At 35.9% G+C, this 17,339-nt stretch overlaps 1 protein-coding gene across 2 annotated transcripts in view; it reads left to right on the forward strand.

Moving 5' to 3' along the window:
- TBC1D32 (TBC1 domain family member 32) overlaps positions 1 to 17,339 on the forward strand; it is a 74,491-nt gene that overhangs the window by 46,480 nt on the left and 10,672 nt on the right. For both annotated transcript variants that reach the window (XM_015622857.1, XM_015622859.2), the window contains exons 27-28: positions 3,938 to 4,063; positions 10,767 to 10,850. In XM_015622857.1, the coding sequence (XP_015478343.1) occupies positions 3,938 to 4,063; positions 10,767 to 10,850 (210 nt within the window). The remainder of the gene's footprint in view (positions 1 to 3,937; positions 4,064 to 10,766; positions 10,851 to 17,339) is intronic.

Below are 17,339 nucleotides of genomic sequence, written 5' to 3' on the forward strand. Positions count from 1 at the left end.
TAGTATGATTAGATTCCATACATGCATGTATGTGTAGCTTATTTATGCTACAATTTCAGAGCTTCATAAACTAGTAGATGTGGGGGTTTTGGCTTTTTTTTTCATGGGATTACAACAGAACAGCCAATGCTAGCACAGTATAAGTCCAAGCAAGAGATGGGATGCCAAAATTTAACCACATATGAAGATGAGAGGAGTGCAGTAGATTAATTAAATTGACATTAGCTTCTTTTCAATCATGACCATATTTAAAAGTTTGCTAGCGTCAGTAGAGGAAGGTCTTAGTCATTTTCTTCCTCATATTTTCTCTTCTCTTTTTTTTCTCCATCCCATGTTCCCTCACCTTCTATTCTTCACATTATTCAGCAGGTCTAGTATTTTTTCAGGAAAAAAATAAAATTCAGGTCATTAATTTATGATAACTAGTGAACTCATATAGTGACAAATCAGAAAAGAGAAGAAATAAAAGTAGGACTTCTGTTTCTTGGTGTTGTTCTGTTTAGAATACCTCTAGTCGTAGTGGTAGTGTGACAGCCTGCCCTCAGAAACATGTAATGTGCATAGCCCAGAACTGTGTTGTTGCTTAAGTTTCAGCTGCAAGGTAATACTGTTGGGAAAGTTATTGTTGCCTACTAAATTGTGAAAGTGAGCTGGCATTTTTGATATCATGAGTTTTTGTAAACCATTGTCATTCCAAAAAAACCCCAAGGTTCTGTCTTTTTTTTTTTTTTACTGTGATGACCTGCTGGTGGAAGTGATAGTCCGCATTTAATGACAACCTAAGGGAAGCAGGTGGTTTACCTGGAAGAAAATAAGCTACAGTAAGTTTCCACAATACGATACCAGTTACAGTTTGTAATGGATATATTAAATACATGACTGCACCACACTATTGTGGTTGCATGGGTCTCTGGTCCTGATTAAATCTCAGCTTGGAGTCTCTGGTCCTTGTCTGCCAAATTGAATTACTGCAATCCTTGGGAAGTAAAATAACTGTTTAGCTCATATCGAGATGTGTTTCTTTGCAGTTCTAGGATTTTTTTCAATACTCACCTGTTTCAGAAATAACAAAAAATTGCAGAGGAAGAACTAGAAATCATACTGATTATGCTGCAAGAGTTAAATCCTTCACATGAAATTTTCATAAATAAGCTGTTCTAAGCATCACTGCGTGTTATTTGGGAAGACACTAGAACTTATTTATTTGAGGATAACAAAGAAATTTCTGGTTAATTAATTTGGGGCCATTATTAATGATAATAATTAAGTTACTATAATAAGATTGTTTTGAAATGTTATGTACTGTATAATGAATTCCAATGGCAGGGCTACACACTACTAATTAGAAATCATTAAGGTCTTTAGATGAGTTTAAATTAAATTACATACAAAATCATAATTCTGTTGAAAATATTCTTAATGATAATAATATTATTATAATAATAAATAATAATCTTAAAAGAATAAGATAATTTGAAAAGAGTGTTTTGAAACAGAAATGCTATAAATAAGCAGAAGTGACAGCAAATATTCTAAATATCCATAGACTGGCTCAAACAAATAGTTGGCACTTGTCCTGGTTTAGGGCTAATTTAAGGAGGAAACTTCTGAAGGGGTCCCTCTAGAAAGCAAATTCAAGCAGCCCCTCCTCCCACCAGTTCAGGAGAAAAAAATCTGCTTGGAGAAAAGTGGAAAAAGATCTGTTTATTTAACAAGCAAAGTATTCACAAACATGAGAAAATGAATACTGTTAACCAATGGAACCTGTTGCTGTTCTGAAGAGATGGCAAATGCAGAGAGAGAGTCCTTCTCGTGGGGTGTAGCTCGGCTCGCTCAGGCTGGTGTGAGTCCCTCCTGCGCTGGAAAGTGCCGCGTCCCGGCCCCGCTGGGCCACAGCTGTGAGCTCTGGGGTTTGTCTGGGCTTTCGGTCCAGAGCAGGCTGAGCAGTTCCAGGAAAAGAAAAGCCACAGTCTGGGGAGCTTCTCTGCCTCAGCTAGGGAAAATAATGAACTAAAAGTAAAGGTGAGCTCTGTCCCTGTCTGTGCTGCAGACAGCACAGTCCGGGAGCAGGAATGCGGTGGAGCAAGTGCAGTGTTTGCAAATAAACTGAGCACTGCTTCTTCCCCCTCTCATTCTTAGAACCGGTCTTAAAGGTGCAGAACTTAATATCCAGCATAAACAGAAGAGATGATTGGGGATACAAGAATCATAAAGTCACCCTAGGACAACACTTCAATAAGAGGAGTCACCTTTCATGGCAACATTCATTTCTATAGTATCCAAAATGTAGAAACAGGATAAAGAAGATCTTGTGAGGTATAAAGAATTTTCATCACCCTAGCGAATACTTTATGTAGGTTCCATTATCTATTCAAGATAAATGATAGGAACTGCATGATCCAACAGCAGAGGAATTGTACACAGAGCAAATGCATGTGCACTTTTCTTGTCTCAGGTACCATCTTTATTTTTCCCCTCAAGATGGCCAGAAGAGATTTCATAGCAGTATCAAGTACTTCAGGAGCCACGTTACCTGTGCTCTGGCAGCCAGGAAGGCCAATCCTGTCCTGGGGGACATCAGGCACAGCATTGTCAGCTGGGCAAGGAGGGGCTTATCCCTCTCTGTTCTGCACTGGGGCAGCCTCGCCTCAAGTTCTGGGGGTAGTTTGGGGCACCACAACATAAAAAAAGACATTAAGCTATTAGAGTGCCCAAAAGAGGGCAGTGAGGATGGTGAAGGCCAGAAGGGGAAGCCTTACATGGAGTGGTTGAGATCCACTTGGTTTTTTGGCCTGGAGGAGACTGAGGGAAGACCTCACTGTGGTCTTCAACATTCTCATGAGTGGAAGTGGAAGGGCAGGCACAGATCTTTTCACACTTGTGATCAATGATAGGACTTGAGGAAATGGAATGATGCTGAGTCAGGGGAGGTTTAGACTAGATATCAGGAAAATCCTATTCATCCAGAGGGCAATTGGGTACTGGTACAGGCTTCTCAGGGAAGTGGTCACAGCAACAAGCCTTTATGAGTTCAAGAAGTGTTTGGACAATGCTCTCAGGCACATGGTGTGATTTTTGGGGTGCCCTGCATAGGGCCAGGAGTTGAATTTGATGATCCCGATGGGTCCCTTCCAACACGGCTTATTCTATGATAGTATAATAGAAAAACAAAAGCCATGCACACAGACAAAGCAAAACAAGGAATTAATTCACTGCATTCTGGTGGCAATCAGGTGTTGAGCCATCTGCAGGAGGGCCTGACCCCATCATTCGTAATGGTTACTTAGGGAGACAAACACAAACACAGAATCAATTAGGTTTGAAAATACCTCGGATGTCATTGAGTCTAACCTTTGACTGAACACCACCATGTCAACTGTCATAATGTCAACATCACTCTGAATGTTCCTCCCCTTCCTCTTTCTCCCCACCACTTTATATCCCCACCTGGGCATATCATATGGTGTAAAATATCCCTTTGGTCAGTTTTGGTCTCCTGTCCCAGCTGTGTCTCCTCCCAGTTTCCCACACACCCCCAGCCTCCTTGCCAGGGTAGCAGTATGAAAGAAGAAAAGGCAGAGTCTGTGTAAGAAGGATCTCTAGAACATCTCTAGATTATCAACTCTGTGTTCAGCACTAATCCAAAACACAGCCCTGTACCCACCACTGCAAAGAAAATTAATTCTACCCCAGCCAAAATAAGCACAAAACCCCACCAGTAAGCAGAAAGAATATGTCTGTTTTGTATAAAGCAGAATGTCATCAGCTTTAGGACTGCTTCTCCAGTTTGTCTTAGGAAAAGACATATTTATGTAGTCTTATGAGGTCTGCCAAAATATACGTGGCAGTGGAATTGGGGTTACATGATCTTTCAACTCAAACTATTCTGTCAGTGTATGATCATTATATAATAACACCAATTTTTCATTTCTTCTAGATAAAGATCTTGACAAGCTCTTAAAAGTCTTGAAAAGTCCAGACAAGCCAACTGAGTGGGCAGAAATTTGTAGAAAGCAGTTCTGCAAAGTCATGAAAACCAAACCAGATAGCATCACTGGACCAAGTGAGTATGAGTTAAGAGGTTTTACAAAGAAAGTGGGCAAAATGCCACTAGTAAGCAACTCTTCTTATTTTCATTGAGGAGTACATTATCTATACAAGTAGTCCATAATTTTGTGTTGATTATAAAAGCCATTTCAATGGGATGTTCCCAAGAAAATAAGGTTTATGCTTTTATGTCCTATTTTTCTCTTTATGACTGTTATCCCTTTATGTTGTCAGTGAAGTTTGACAGAAAAAGAGGGCTCAAATACAAGTCTTTGTTACAGATCTCTAAAGGGTCCATTATTGAGCTGTTGAGAAAATGAAAAAGAAAGCCTGAAAGAAAACAGATGCTTAGAGATCAGTGAATGAGTTAACATGGATTGGGAAATTATATTAATGGGAAATTTCAATAAAAATATCAGAAATAAGCCATACTATCAAAGAACCCATTCATTCAGGTTTTTCTTTATTTTCATATGCATTTCTAATGATCAGTGTGATAATGCAGGAGCATTGCTATAGCTCAGTTAAAAAAACAAAGTAGCCAAAGCAAAAACACAGATCATCTATATGACATAAATCAGTAGAATAATTCCCTTGTGATGTCATATAAGCTTGTGTTGCCATAAAGAACCAAGGTGTTCTCAGAAATTGCTGGATTCCTTTCCCTTAGGAATTCTGATTATGGTCAGATGGTCAGTATGTAGTCTAACTTGCTTATAGGTGCCCAAGGTTTCCCTTTATATTATTTAGATAAGCAATTAATACAACTGGCTGTTTCAAAGCTCTTCAGTTCTGTATCTGCTTGGAGATATTTCAGAAGGAGCAAAATATCTGCAGCTCTGTGATTTAAGACAGCATCATGTTCACTTTCACAAGAAAATCCATTTTACAAGAGACAGCTGTGCTACTGTGTATCTTTTGCAGCATGTGAAGCTCTCCCAGATTTCAGAGGAGTGAGTGACTTCAGTCCAGATGCCCAGAAATCAAAGCTTTCTCTATAGTTACAGATGGAGCAATCTCCATGGTTTACAGAACAAAGATGTACACTTGTGCTTTCTGTACTGGGCCCATTTTAAGGGGGACTGACAGGAACAGGAGTCAAACCAAAATATAACAAGCAAAGACAACATTAGATTCAATGACTGTATAGTGTAATGTGTATTGATTTGTTTAAAATTTTCTGTGATCTCATGTCACGATTACCAGATTCTGAATCTATAGAACCTGCTTGAACTCCATCCAAAAATTCTTGAGCAAACTATACATTATCAATATCTCTAATTCACTGTTCCCATGCTGATTACTCTCCCATTAACTTGTCAATACTTTTGTGCTAAATGCTTTGGTAATGCATTCTTTTGGGATGGCCTTAGATTGGTGTTTTCTCTGCTAAAGCATCACCTCCAACTGTAGCTTTTAAATAATTTCTGTGCTTAAACATCAAGATACAGTTTTGAAAGGCTTTATTTAACTTCTAAAAGGGGATACAAACCGTCCTCAGGCTTGCATGTCTTTTAATGTGTTAGGACTGAAAGTCTGGAATTTTTTTGGTCTCCTCAAAGCAAAACATATTGTAGTTAACCAGCTCCTACAGTCTGTTGGTCTAAGCACAATAAGCTTCCAGTCATTCCTTCCTTAAAGGTGCCACAGATTTGTGGGTGTTAGGGTGTATAGCTATTGTTTTCTTTGGGTCACTTATCAGCTAGAGAACCATGGTCAGAGCCTTTGGTTATCTTGGATTTTTTGGAGCGCTCCTTATAGTACTTGTAGCCTCCCTGAAGTGTCCTTAGTACATCTTGAAAATAGCTTTCTGTGTACAGGCATCTAAGATTTGGCAGAAAAAGAAGCGAGCAAATCAACTCCTCTGAGCTTAGATTTATGTAGAAAATTATTACTCTGTATGAATCTAGGCTTAGCCTAGTGCATGTTCAAATAGTTCAGATGATTGAGAGAGAGGTGGCTTATGGTTTTGCGTTTTTTTTTTTTCTCTTGAACTCATCTTGACTATTTTAGCCATGCCTTTTTGAATTATCTTCTCCTTTTCGTGCTTCAGATATGGCAGAAGGCATTTCTGTTGTTTGCCATTCCAGCAACTTCTTTTTTCATCTGTTCCCAGTTGATGTTGTATCAGCAGCTGACTTCTGGACAGATTCAACAGCCTTATTTCTCTCCCCTTTTAGGAGACTTTGAACCCAAAGCAAAATAAATTAAGGGTGTTGCAGAGATAATATCAATTATATGCTAACATTCTTCCCTCATAATGAGATATTCTGTTCCCAAATCCTATTCTTCTCAAGCTTTCATATGTGATATGGATAGGGATAGTAAATTCAGCTAAAATTACTTGCTCCATAGTCTTTCAGATTTTCCATCACCTGTCTCTCTGAGGATCTGGATTTTGATCTGCAGCATTCTTTAGGCCTATTAATTTACCTCCAAATTGTTGTTTTTTTAAAAAAATAAAAATCAACCAATCAAGAAAAGAAAAGATAGCAGCTCTTGATCTTGCATGTGAGAACTTACAGTAAAACAGGAATTTTCTTCAGCTTTCGTAAATGAAATGTTTGATGGAAGCAGAGTGGTTAGTCAACACAGTGTTCTGGAATCCTTTAATATTTTGTGAACTCTGCATCATCTAAGATAGCTCTATCAAAACTTGTTGACAAAAAATACAATGAGTCTTTGAGGCTGTGTCATTGTGATGTATGTGTGCTGCAGCCTTTAGCAATTGCAACAAAAACTTGAAACTAACTACAGGATTTCCCCATAGGATAAAGAACCAGTGACTGTTGTGTGCTGATTTATTTCAGGATAACAAAATGCTGATACTGTATTTCCAAAAGAAGCTTTTAGAATAATATAGAATAGAAGTTTGCCTTTTTATGTCCTTGATTTTCCAAGGAAGCTTGTGTCAGAATTCAAATGGAACAGTGGGCCTTTATGTTATGCAGAAAGAACAATTTCAGAGCAGAAATTCTTTCTTCTGTCCCCCAAATCAGTTTGGAACCACTCTAAGCAGTGCAAGTGCATGTGAATGTGCATGCAGGTGTGTAAAGATTTGGTTTGGATTTAAAGGGCTGTTTTTTCCATTAATAAGGAAAATATTTGAACATTGCATATGTTACATAAATATATATCTCTAATGGAAGCACTGACAGAATTTTTATTAACTTTTCTTCTTTTCAGAGAAAATGTACATTGTTCATTTGTCATTTTAATATATGATAATTGAAAGTCCTCCTTGTTGCCATCAATAATGAAATTGCTAACTCTGTTTTTCATATATTTATTAAACTGAAATATGGTTGATGGAGTTAAAAATTTCTGACACTACTCTTGCAAAAAAGTAATCTAAGATTATCTTAGAATCTTGAATTTCTAGCCTCTAACTGAAGTCACAGAATCAGCTGAGTTAGAAGGGACCATCAAGAACCATTGAATCCAGCTCTTGTTCCTGCACTGGACCATTCCCAGGAGTCACACCTTGTGCCTGAGAGCAGAACTGCTGTTAAAAGAATCCTTTGTATTTTCTTTTAAAAGCCGCTGAAACATCTGGGTCATAGAATATGATCCAGTAACACTAGTTATACTAGAGGATTTAAAAAAGTCTGATGCTTTTTGCATTTTTTGACCTTTTCTGGCTTAAAACCTTCAGAGTAGGAATTAGGTTAGTGCTTGTGGTTGTTACCTATTGAAACAGTTTTAACCACATGCTTTTTCCAAAGCAGTGTTCTTACCCAGTTTTGAAGCTGTTTCAGTTACCTTCCTTTTGTACACTACTTCTTCAAGGAAAAAGAAAATCCTGCAGGAATCTAGGTGTTTTATGAGCATACTGCAGTAATTTAAGATATTTAAAATCATTTCCATTTATTTCATATATGATTATACACACCTAAAATAAAATTCTCTTTATTTTGACTCTTAAAAGCTTCAATACTAATACAGTCACGCTACCATAATTTAAGAAAATCATCATTTTCACTGTGTTTAAACTACCTGAAAATTTTGGCTTTTACAGCAATACTGACTATACTGTACAATGAACCTGCCTAAATGTCATTTGTCTTCTTTTCCAATTAATGAGGAATCACTGAACCAGTTTCTAAAGTGTCCAAATGGCAGCTAAATGATTCAGTAGTAAAAGACAAAAATTAAAATAGCTGCTTGTCACTTCACGTGGATGTTCCTTTGGAAAAGGCGGTGTCCTCCCTCTATTTATGTATTAATCACATGTGTTTTGAGACACATTCTTTGTCCCTCAAACTTGATTAAAATATTTTCAAAGATCCTTATAGGCACTTAGATAAATACTTTCAAATGGTGAAAATCAATTTAGTACTTGAGTTTCAAAATAGTGCTTAGCAGCTGAACAGTCACTTCTATTAACTCAAGCACTGAATTGAAGTATTCACCTGTTAGGTCAAACATGTGGATGCCTTATGACACAAAGGGAAGAAATGTACAATGTCCCAACTTGGTTTAAAAATTTATGAATTATGGGACATTTTAGTCTTAACATAGCTCCCATTTATTATTACAGTATGGCATATTTCAGTAATCACCGTACTAATAGTCCTACAGTAAACATATAGCTAGTTACAAATTTAAAGTCTAATTTCTGCTTTTTTGCTGTCTACAGTTTCAGGAATAGACACATTTGCTCATTTTACACAAATATTTGCTATGCTGCTTGTGGGCCAAATTCCACTAAGCATATTAGTGAGGATTAGTGTGTTTGTATATTCTTCAAAAAATAATAAATTGTTGTTCTTCTATGCAGTAAATTGGTTTTTTTTAGCCCCATATGTTTTATTAACCATGATTAAAAATAGCTATATTATATTTAATTAGCAGTTTCTTTTCACTATAAGAGTGCATAAGAATATAAATTACACGTGTAGCTTTTTAGTTTTAATTTAGTAGTCCTTTGCAATGCAAAATTAATTTTGTTACTGTTGGAGTTGGAGCTCTAACTGTAAATTCATGTTTAGCTGTTGTACTGAAACTTTTTTTAGCATTACACACATTAGTTTAAGCACAACCTTTTACAAACTTTTTCTGGGCTTATTCAGTGTAAATCAATTTCTGTAAATGTTTTAGGCAATTAATCAAGACCAAAAAAATTTGTGATTTAATTTTAGTATGTCAGCTTAAAATAATTGGAAAAATACTCTATTGTCTTTATTATATAATCTTTTTCTTCATTGTTTTTGTGGCATAACAAGCATCAGACTGTGGGTGGAAGTTCTGTCTTTCTCCTCCTCCTCATTCCCAAAGGAGCTTGCACTGCTCTTTAACTGCTTTTCATCAGTTTTCCCGTCATCATGGCTAGCTCAAGAGGTTTCTAGCTTTCTCCATTTCCACCTCCAGCATGTGTTTTTGCTCCGCCACATTTGCAGTGTTGCAGCTGCTCCTGCCACTGTCCGCTTAAAGGATATAGTGGTACTGGGTGTTCTTTATGGTCCCTTCCAACACATGCCATTTTATAATGCTGTGAATATTCAGTTTAAAACCAGCAAACCCACCTGGGCAGTGGGTGCCTGGAGTTACGTGCAAGAATGGGGGAACAGGAGCTGAAGCTTCATTGCTATTAGCTGGAAGTGCTGCCTGGGAAATGGTAGCATGGTCTTTAAACAGGATATCCCACAGGTAGCAGCAGTTGTTACTCTCTAAATACACTCCCTTGCTTTGCATTCTTGTGAGAAGTATCAGTATCCATTCTATTTATGGAGTCAACAGCAGCTGTTTTAGGATAGCATTTACTTATTAAAAAAGTTCATTGTTGCTATGCTAAATTCCTAATATGGTTTACCTCATGTGGGCCTCTTCTATGCAGGTTGTGTGAAGGCTTTCTCATAACTTTTGTTTAAACTTGTGTGGTGTCACATGTTCAGTTGCTATAGCCTCAGACTTGCAGAATTGAGGAATCAGGGACAGTTTGGATAACGATTTGTCACCAAGAGTTCTTGCTAACTTCCTGGCTAACATCCTTTCAAGGTGGGAGATAAGATTTCCTCCCTAGTGAACAGATACCAGCATCAGACTTAGCTATGCAGTATCTGCAGACTCAAAGTTCTGTAGCAAGAAATTAAGATCATTATGGTCATCATTAAATGCATATTTCCCAAATGAAATACTCCTATTGCATAAATTTAAGTGAATAATTTTTATGTTATGATGGTATAAGCCTCTTTATATTGAGGTTTTTTTGGAAACAGCCCTTTAAACTTCAATTGCTTTTGTTAGCATAATTTTGGGATGGTATCAGCTTTTTGTTCTATGTGGGTTGTTGGGTTTATTTGGGGTTTTTAGTTGGTTAGCTGGTTTTGTGGTTAGTTTGTTTTATTGTTTTTCTTTCCTGTCTCCATACACAAACAAATGTGTTAAGATATTATAGTTTAATTATAGTTAATTTTCATTTCATATTGAAAGCATGTAACAAATTCTGAAGTAATCCTTGGAGGGTATAAAGATAATATGAGATTCTCTTTCTGTTTGCACTGAATATATTCTCAATAAAGCTATTAAAATTTAATTTAAGTTAGGAATGGTTTTAGGAATGTAAAAGTGCAATGCATGTTTTGAGTTGTTCTCCCATAAAAAATGAATAAATATGCAGGAATTTAAATAGCTTTACTTTCCCACATATTGTCACTTATTTAGGTGACGTATTTCCATATTTTGTTGCCTCTAATGTTTTAATGGGTTTTTTCTTGCAGTTTTGGCAAAATTAATTGAAAAGTTTGTGTCACATCTTTCTGAAAGCAGAACAGATTGTTATTTCAGCATGGGAAGCTATAAAGGTCAGTCTCCTAATAATTTATTGCCATGCAGCCTCTTCATATTTAAATTGCCTTTCTTCTAAATGTATCTGTATCATTTTGGGGGTTGTTTAAAATGTACTTTAACAGCTCAGAAATTCATTACTTCGCTGGTGGGAAAAACCTCACTTTGGAGAAGAAAATGATGTGTTTGAGTGAATAAAACAGATAATTATTAGTGATGGGCTTTCACATTTCTATGTATAATAGAAAAATTAAGATGAAGAGTAGGTGAGGGTGTGATTCAGAGTATTTGTTGACACCTGTTATGGATGATTTGCAAAGCTGGTGGCTTAAATATTTAAGATGGTGTAAGCAATCTGACTCACATTTTGAAAGCTCCACAAAGATACCTACTTTATATACTTTATATTGTATTAAAGGATATGTATTCATTGTTGTCAGAGTAATCTGAGTGTTAGTTTTATACAGGTATCATGCTTACAGCCAAGAATTAAGGATGAATGATAAAGCTGATTTATTCTGAATGTAAAGTAATGTGTTTTAATACTTTGAAGCACAGGTAAAATTAGAATATATAGAACCAATGTTAATATCTTCTGGAAAATGCACTTTCATTCTTCACTGTTTGTCCACAACTCTTCTCTCAGGTTGCAGTTCAGCCATTTAGACACAGTTCTAACTGTGGAGAATCAAGCCTGCTTTGGGGAAGAGTCTGTTATTTATACTGATAATTTTACTCTCCTATCTATAGGATGCAAATATAGTATCCTTGGAGCCTGCCTCTGAAGTTTCAAAGCATAAAACCCCTCTAGAAATTTTCCAAGCTGTCTTTCTTTTTATGTAGTGGCTCTTACCTTTCAAAAGCTTGCTAACAGGATACCCTTAATTTAATTTTAGAATCTCTATGTTTTATGAAGAAAATTGTTGATGGGACAGTTATTTCTATCATAATTTTATATTTTCTTGAAAGATACTGGAAGTGTTTTGTCTTGTCCTGTTTTACTTTTCAACTTCTCATGAGGCATAATGAGCAATAAAATAATTCCATGGACTCACAAGGTTTGCTAATTACATATTTATGAGACTTCCTAATTCAAATAATAGTTTTGGCTGTTCCTTCAAAAGCTTAAAATGCTAAAACTAACTAGAGGAAGAACAAAAATCTGACTGTGCATCCTCCAAATGGATGTCTTGCCCAGAAAAGACAGCAGTCCTGTCTTCCTTAATTATGATAGCTTAGTGCTTCCAACTAATGTAAAAGATCTCTAAAGACAAACAGTAGGCCTTATGCCATTCACTTAGTCAGCTTTTAATCCACTCTCCTCAACCTTTTGATCAAAGCTGGGATTTAAAATACATTCAGGAAGGTTGAACCTAGATCTTCCATTTAATTGATTTCACCACGAACCACTGATTAAATGGAGGTGGCATAAACATTGCATTATTTCTCTAAAATTTAATGTCAACTTTGAAAAAAGACCAAGTTTGAAAATCCTGTGACAATTACATCTATTCAATTAACTATCTAGAATGAAAAATCTGAAAGAATAGATACAGAAACAAAGATAACATAGTGAAAAGCTCAGTTCTTGTTTTTCTTGAGCCTTAAAGATTTTCTTTTAATGATTAACTAACTCATATTTCTTTTGAATTTATGAACAATATTTCTTTTTGTATTTTATGAATGAGGGGTTTTTTTGGGTCTTATACAGGCACTATTGGACATTAATTCTGGTTATGTTTCATGTTCAGTTATCAAATAAAGGCTACAACATTTGTAGGGTTGTCTAATGAACAGTTTCCATGTGCAAATGCTTTTCATAGTCCATGTGCTTTAATGAAGACAAGTTTGGAAATGGGAAAGTGAGAAGTCTTCTCAAGGGTAGTCAGTAATCTGGTGGTAAGAGGTAGGCAAAGGACTTCTGGTGCCTTACTGAGTTCTTTCCCTGTCAGCAACAACATTATCACAGACTTCTTTTGTGAAGAGCTCACCAGCCCGGTAAAGAGTGTTGTTCAAGCAAACAGCACATTTCATCAAAGGTTTATTTTAACTTTTATAGAAAAATAGTTATTAAAATGTCATAGCACCTTTTCAGACAGGTATAGCAATAAGGGTTAACCAGGGAATTTAGTTTAGACCAATAAATTCATGCTGATTGACATGAAGCAAAAGTCTGGCTCTAAAACTGAATCTGTGATAATATTCTAATTCTGCTTTGAAACAGTAAAAGGTCGTGATTTTAAGAATCAGTCATATATCTAAATTTACATTCATTTTGGGTTCTTTTTTACATCATAAAATAAACAGTATGGTCTTCCTATGAAGGAATGTTAATGCACTTTGAGAACCCAGGTATGAATTATGCTTCCTATGTTTGTACCAAAGGGACAACAAAACACACGCAAATTTTTATCAGACCTTGTTTGTTTAAAATTAGATTTCTCACTGATTGAATAACAATTGGCCAGATTTCTGTGCATTTGCCAAGGTTTTCTGGTAGTCCTTATGAAGCATTGCAATTTCTTCAAGGAGAATTACTGAACACCATGTTATTTCACAGTATTGTTTTCATATGCTCCTGTAAGAGCCATTCAACCTAAATTCTAAAACTAGTTACAGAGATGTTTTTTCTGTATGAGGTAAAGCTAGTGAGTTGTTAGAAGGTAACATCTTTCTAGCTTCACATATAAGTAAGCCAACATGAACTTGGAAATTGTGTGTGTCCACCATTCTCTTACATAAATTTGGTTCTGAGGAACTGAAAACCAGTTTCTAATTGTTGTTTCATTTCAATGAAGAAAAGTCACATTTTTCATGAAAGTGGATTCAGTACAGCACATACATATTCAGCGTTTATCATGTTTCCTGAAATGAGAATTTGATTATCTTAAAAAAATGACAGCTTTGTAAACCTGTAGCTAGTTGTAATTAGAATAACACAGTCATCCATCTGCTGTGTATCCCCTCAGGATTTCAGTCTCTTATAAAATTTGCAAATATGGAAAAATTAAATTAGATTGGGTTGTTACCATTTTCAAGATAAGAGAGAAGGAAAAAATATCTGATAAAACACTATGCAGTTGCAATGTTCAGTTACAAACAGTAACACAAATTTTACCTGAAGTTTACTTTCTGCTAGCAGCAATGATACTGCTGTGACGTTTATTCAGATGACTGAATCTGTGTATATGTTAGTGATCTGTCTGTCTCCTTTTCTAGAATTAATAATTTCTAGCTTGCTTTTATTTTTTCTTTCTCCTTTACAAATCCTAAAACACTGAAAACCAAATCATTGGTGTCTAGCTGTAATAGGTAATAAAATGGCAAGAAACTAGAATTTGCTGTAGTAGTAAAATTCCATAGATTATATATTAGGGATATGAAGTTCCTAAAATAGCCTCCTGCTCTTTCTGTTAGCAAATTCCAGTTCAATATAACAGAAACACTTTGTGAAAATGTCATATTTTTCTCAAGGTTTCGACAAACCCATTTAGAGGAACTATTCAGAGAAATTTGAAGTCATCTAATGTATTGGTGTCTTTGCCTCTTAATTGATCTCCATGGTGTGTTGCAGACTCTCCAGACTTGGGGCTCCTGAAGCATTTTGTGATCAGCAGAGTTTTTTTAGTGGCTCTGCTTTTGCAGATGACCTTGCAGTCAAATCCTCTGTTTCCACTGGACTTTGTCTCTGAAACAGCTCTGTTGTGTACTGCCAAAGGGACAGAACCTCAGGGATTTCAGGTCTTGGCCACAAAACTCAAATGTCATGGTGTGTTCCTTCTCCTAGATGAGCTTTAGTTCTCTGACAGAACAAAATCTTGTAGGAACTTTCTGCCATTTATTGAGCTCTTAATCTTTGAGGGGTCAGGTGGGTTGGGTAACAAACTGAGAAATTTAAAAAACACCAGTGGGAAGGTATCAGTACAGAACTGTTCAGAAGAAGTAGCAAATGAGAAATATGGGGTTACATCCTGAAATTGGGCTGAAAGGGAAGGGGGTAGGAAAGGAATTCTTCCATTCTTTCTGAATCATTTGATAAATGCAGTTCTTCAAACTGTCCACCATTTTGAAGATGCTGTTAGCAGAAAGCATTTTACCCATTGTCAAATTAGATAACAGGACTGAAAATGTGGTTCATTCTTAATGAAGCTGTTGCCAGAAACAGCTTGAGTATTTGTGATGATCATTATATAATGAAGTTCTAGATATGAATATTTTGGTCTTGTATTGTTATGACAAGACTACTGATGACATAACAGATACTTTTGATAGTCCAGGTGGAATTGCACATGAGATTACCTCTAAGAAGCCATCAGCATTCTACAGCAATTGCTCTTGGATCTTGTTGACATTGTGTTCATTCCCAGTTCAAATTCAGCAAAAGTAATACTTTACTTTGAAAAAAGGTTTTTTTATAGACAATTCTAACTGAATATGAGGTCAGACAGCCAGAAGTGTTCTAGATGAGTAGCCTGGTTACAGAGGTGACATCATGAAGAAACAGTAGCAAAATGGCAGAACAGAATATAGAGAGAAACTCTATAAATTTTGCTCTGCCACAAGTCCAAATAATGTTTAAAATAGAAAACTTCCATAAGAATGTCAGAATGAGAAAAGATAGTTACTGATAAAGCGTAAAGATTAATATTGACTGCTTGGGTGCCTGCCAATGGGCAGGGTCAGTGTGTAGGTACTTGTTGAAAAGTAAGTGAAAACCTGCTGGTTTGTTAACAAAAATAATAAATCATAGGAAAAAAATATGAGTTTCACAATTTCAGTTTATATGGACAAAGCCATGGACTAGAAATCTGATAGCGAGTATACCTATATACTTATAAGCATTTTAAAGCTTTTGTGGGAATTATGCAGGTGGCTCTGGCTATCTTGGTACTTTCAGATGTTTACAGAATCTTTACTTTAATATTTTCTTTGAATCAAAAGTATTTTTCATCCATAGCAAGAAACCTAATCTTTCTTATTGTCACTGAAGTTAGAATTTAGCTTCCGTTAGAATATTCTGAAGATTATTTATATAGACATAAAACCATTTGGCCTGGACATCAGGAAGTGAAAGAGCTAAACCAATAATGTGAGTGACAGCTCTAGTAATATTCTTTACTTAGGCCAAAAGGGAACTCAATGGTGTCTTTGACAGAGTGACAGCACTTTAAACAGGGAAATAAATTAAATATTACCCAAAGACCACACAAGTTACATGAAATATGCTGTAAGGCTGTTTCGGCGTGGCATCCTGTCATTTCAGTATGAATGTGATGTAGCCCATTTTCTGACTCAAACATATAAAAGCTTTGTCACAGTAAGAGGGAAAATGAATAAGAACCAATCTTTAATATAAATTATATAGTTAGTTGAAGTGTAGACTGATCAGAAAGAATGTCACAGGACTATGGATGGCAGTTAACTTATGCTGCTGGAGTGTTTTCAGTTATAGACTGAGTTTAATAATAATACATCCTTGCCTATGGGAATCATGCCTCATGGGAGTCTCTTTTTTGTGCTCTTGAATGCCACAAAACATTTTGAAAAGTGCTGCGCATTGAGGTGCTTTCTAAGAATTTTCTTAAATTGCAAATCAGCTCCTAGGGAATTCCTATATCCTTCAAGTCACTAGTTTAATTTTGGCTTCTGTTTTACAGTGTTTTCCATTTTTAAAGAAAGAAGTGTAAAATATCTGTTCACCATGTATTTTTTTTGCTTTAAGACAAATAAAAAGGAAGCTGCCAACATATCTTGTTCGTTCCATTTAATAATAGCCAGAGTGCTGTATCATATTATTAATTCACAGTTCATAGAGGTGGTCTAGCCTTTGAGGATGAATGGGATTCTTATTTAGAGAACTGATTTTTCTCCATGACTTTTTGTTATAAAACCTTTTGCGTTTCGAGACAGTTATATCAGGTGTATTGAAAAATAGTGGTCAAAAAACTCTTGTATAAAATTAAGTTAGTGCATTGAATAACATGTATGGGCATCATCACAATAATACAGTCACAACAAGCAAGCTTTTTGTCCATGGATTGCAATATGCAGTATTTAAATATTCCACTTGTTCTTCATAGCATTTTTCTAACTCTAATGGAGCATTTAAGGTTTCTAGGTCCAGATTTTAATCAGTGGGAAGTAGTCCTTTGAGTATTGTAAATGACTTTGCAGTGTTCTTAAGCCTACTCTTTCCACTTTAAGTAAAAAACAAAAGGAAAAATAAAAACTTTTGACCCATGACAAAGAAGTACAATTTGTGGATTAGCAGAGTACGGAGCTGTAATTATGTCGAATACAGGGGTATCTGAAAGCAAGAGGTTTTGCCTTGATAAAGTACTGTGTGATAGAAAAATATTATTCAGTCCAGACTTCAAGTTAATTTTATTTTCCTTCACAATACAGAGGAAAATATCAGAGGGAAGTGTGGTGGGGAAAAAGCCCTTTCCAGCCGCTAAGAAATTGTTACAACAGTGGAGAAAAGTTAATGAAAATCAGTGAAGTTG

Source organism: Parus major, chromosome 3 (assembly GCF_001522545.3).
Source record: "Parus major isolate Abel chromosome 3, Parus_major1.1, whole genome shotgun sequence".
Taxonomy (NCBI): Eukaryota; Metazoa; Chordata; class Aves; order Passeriformes; family Paridae; genus Parus; species Parus major.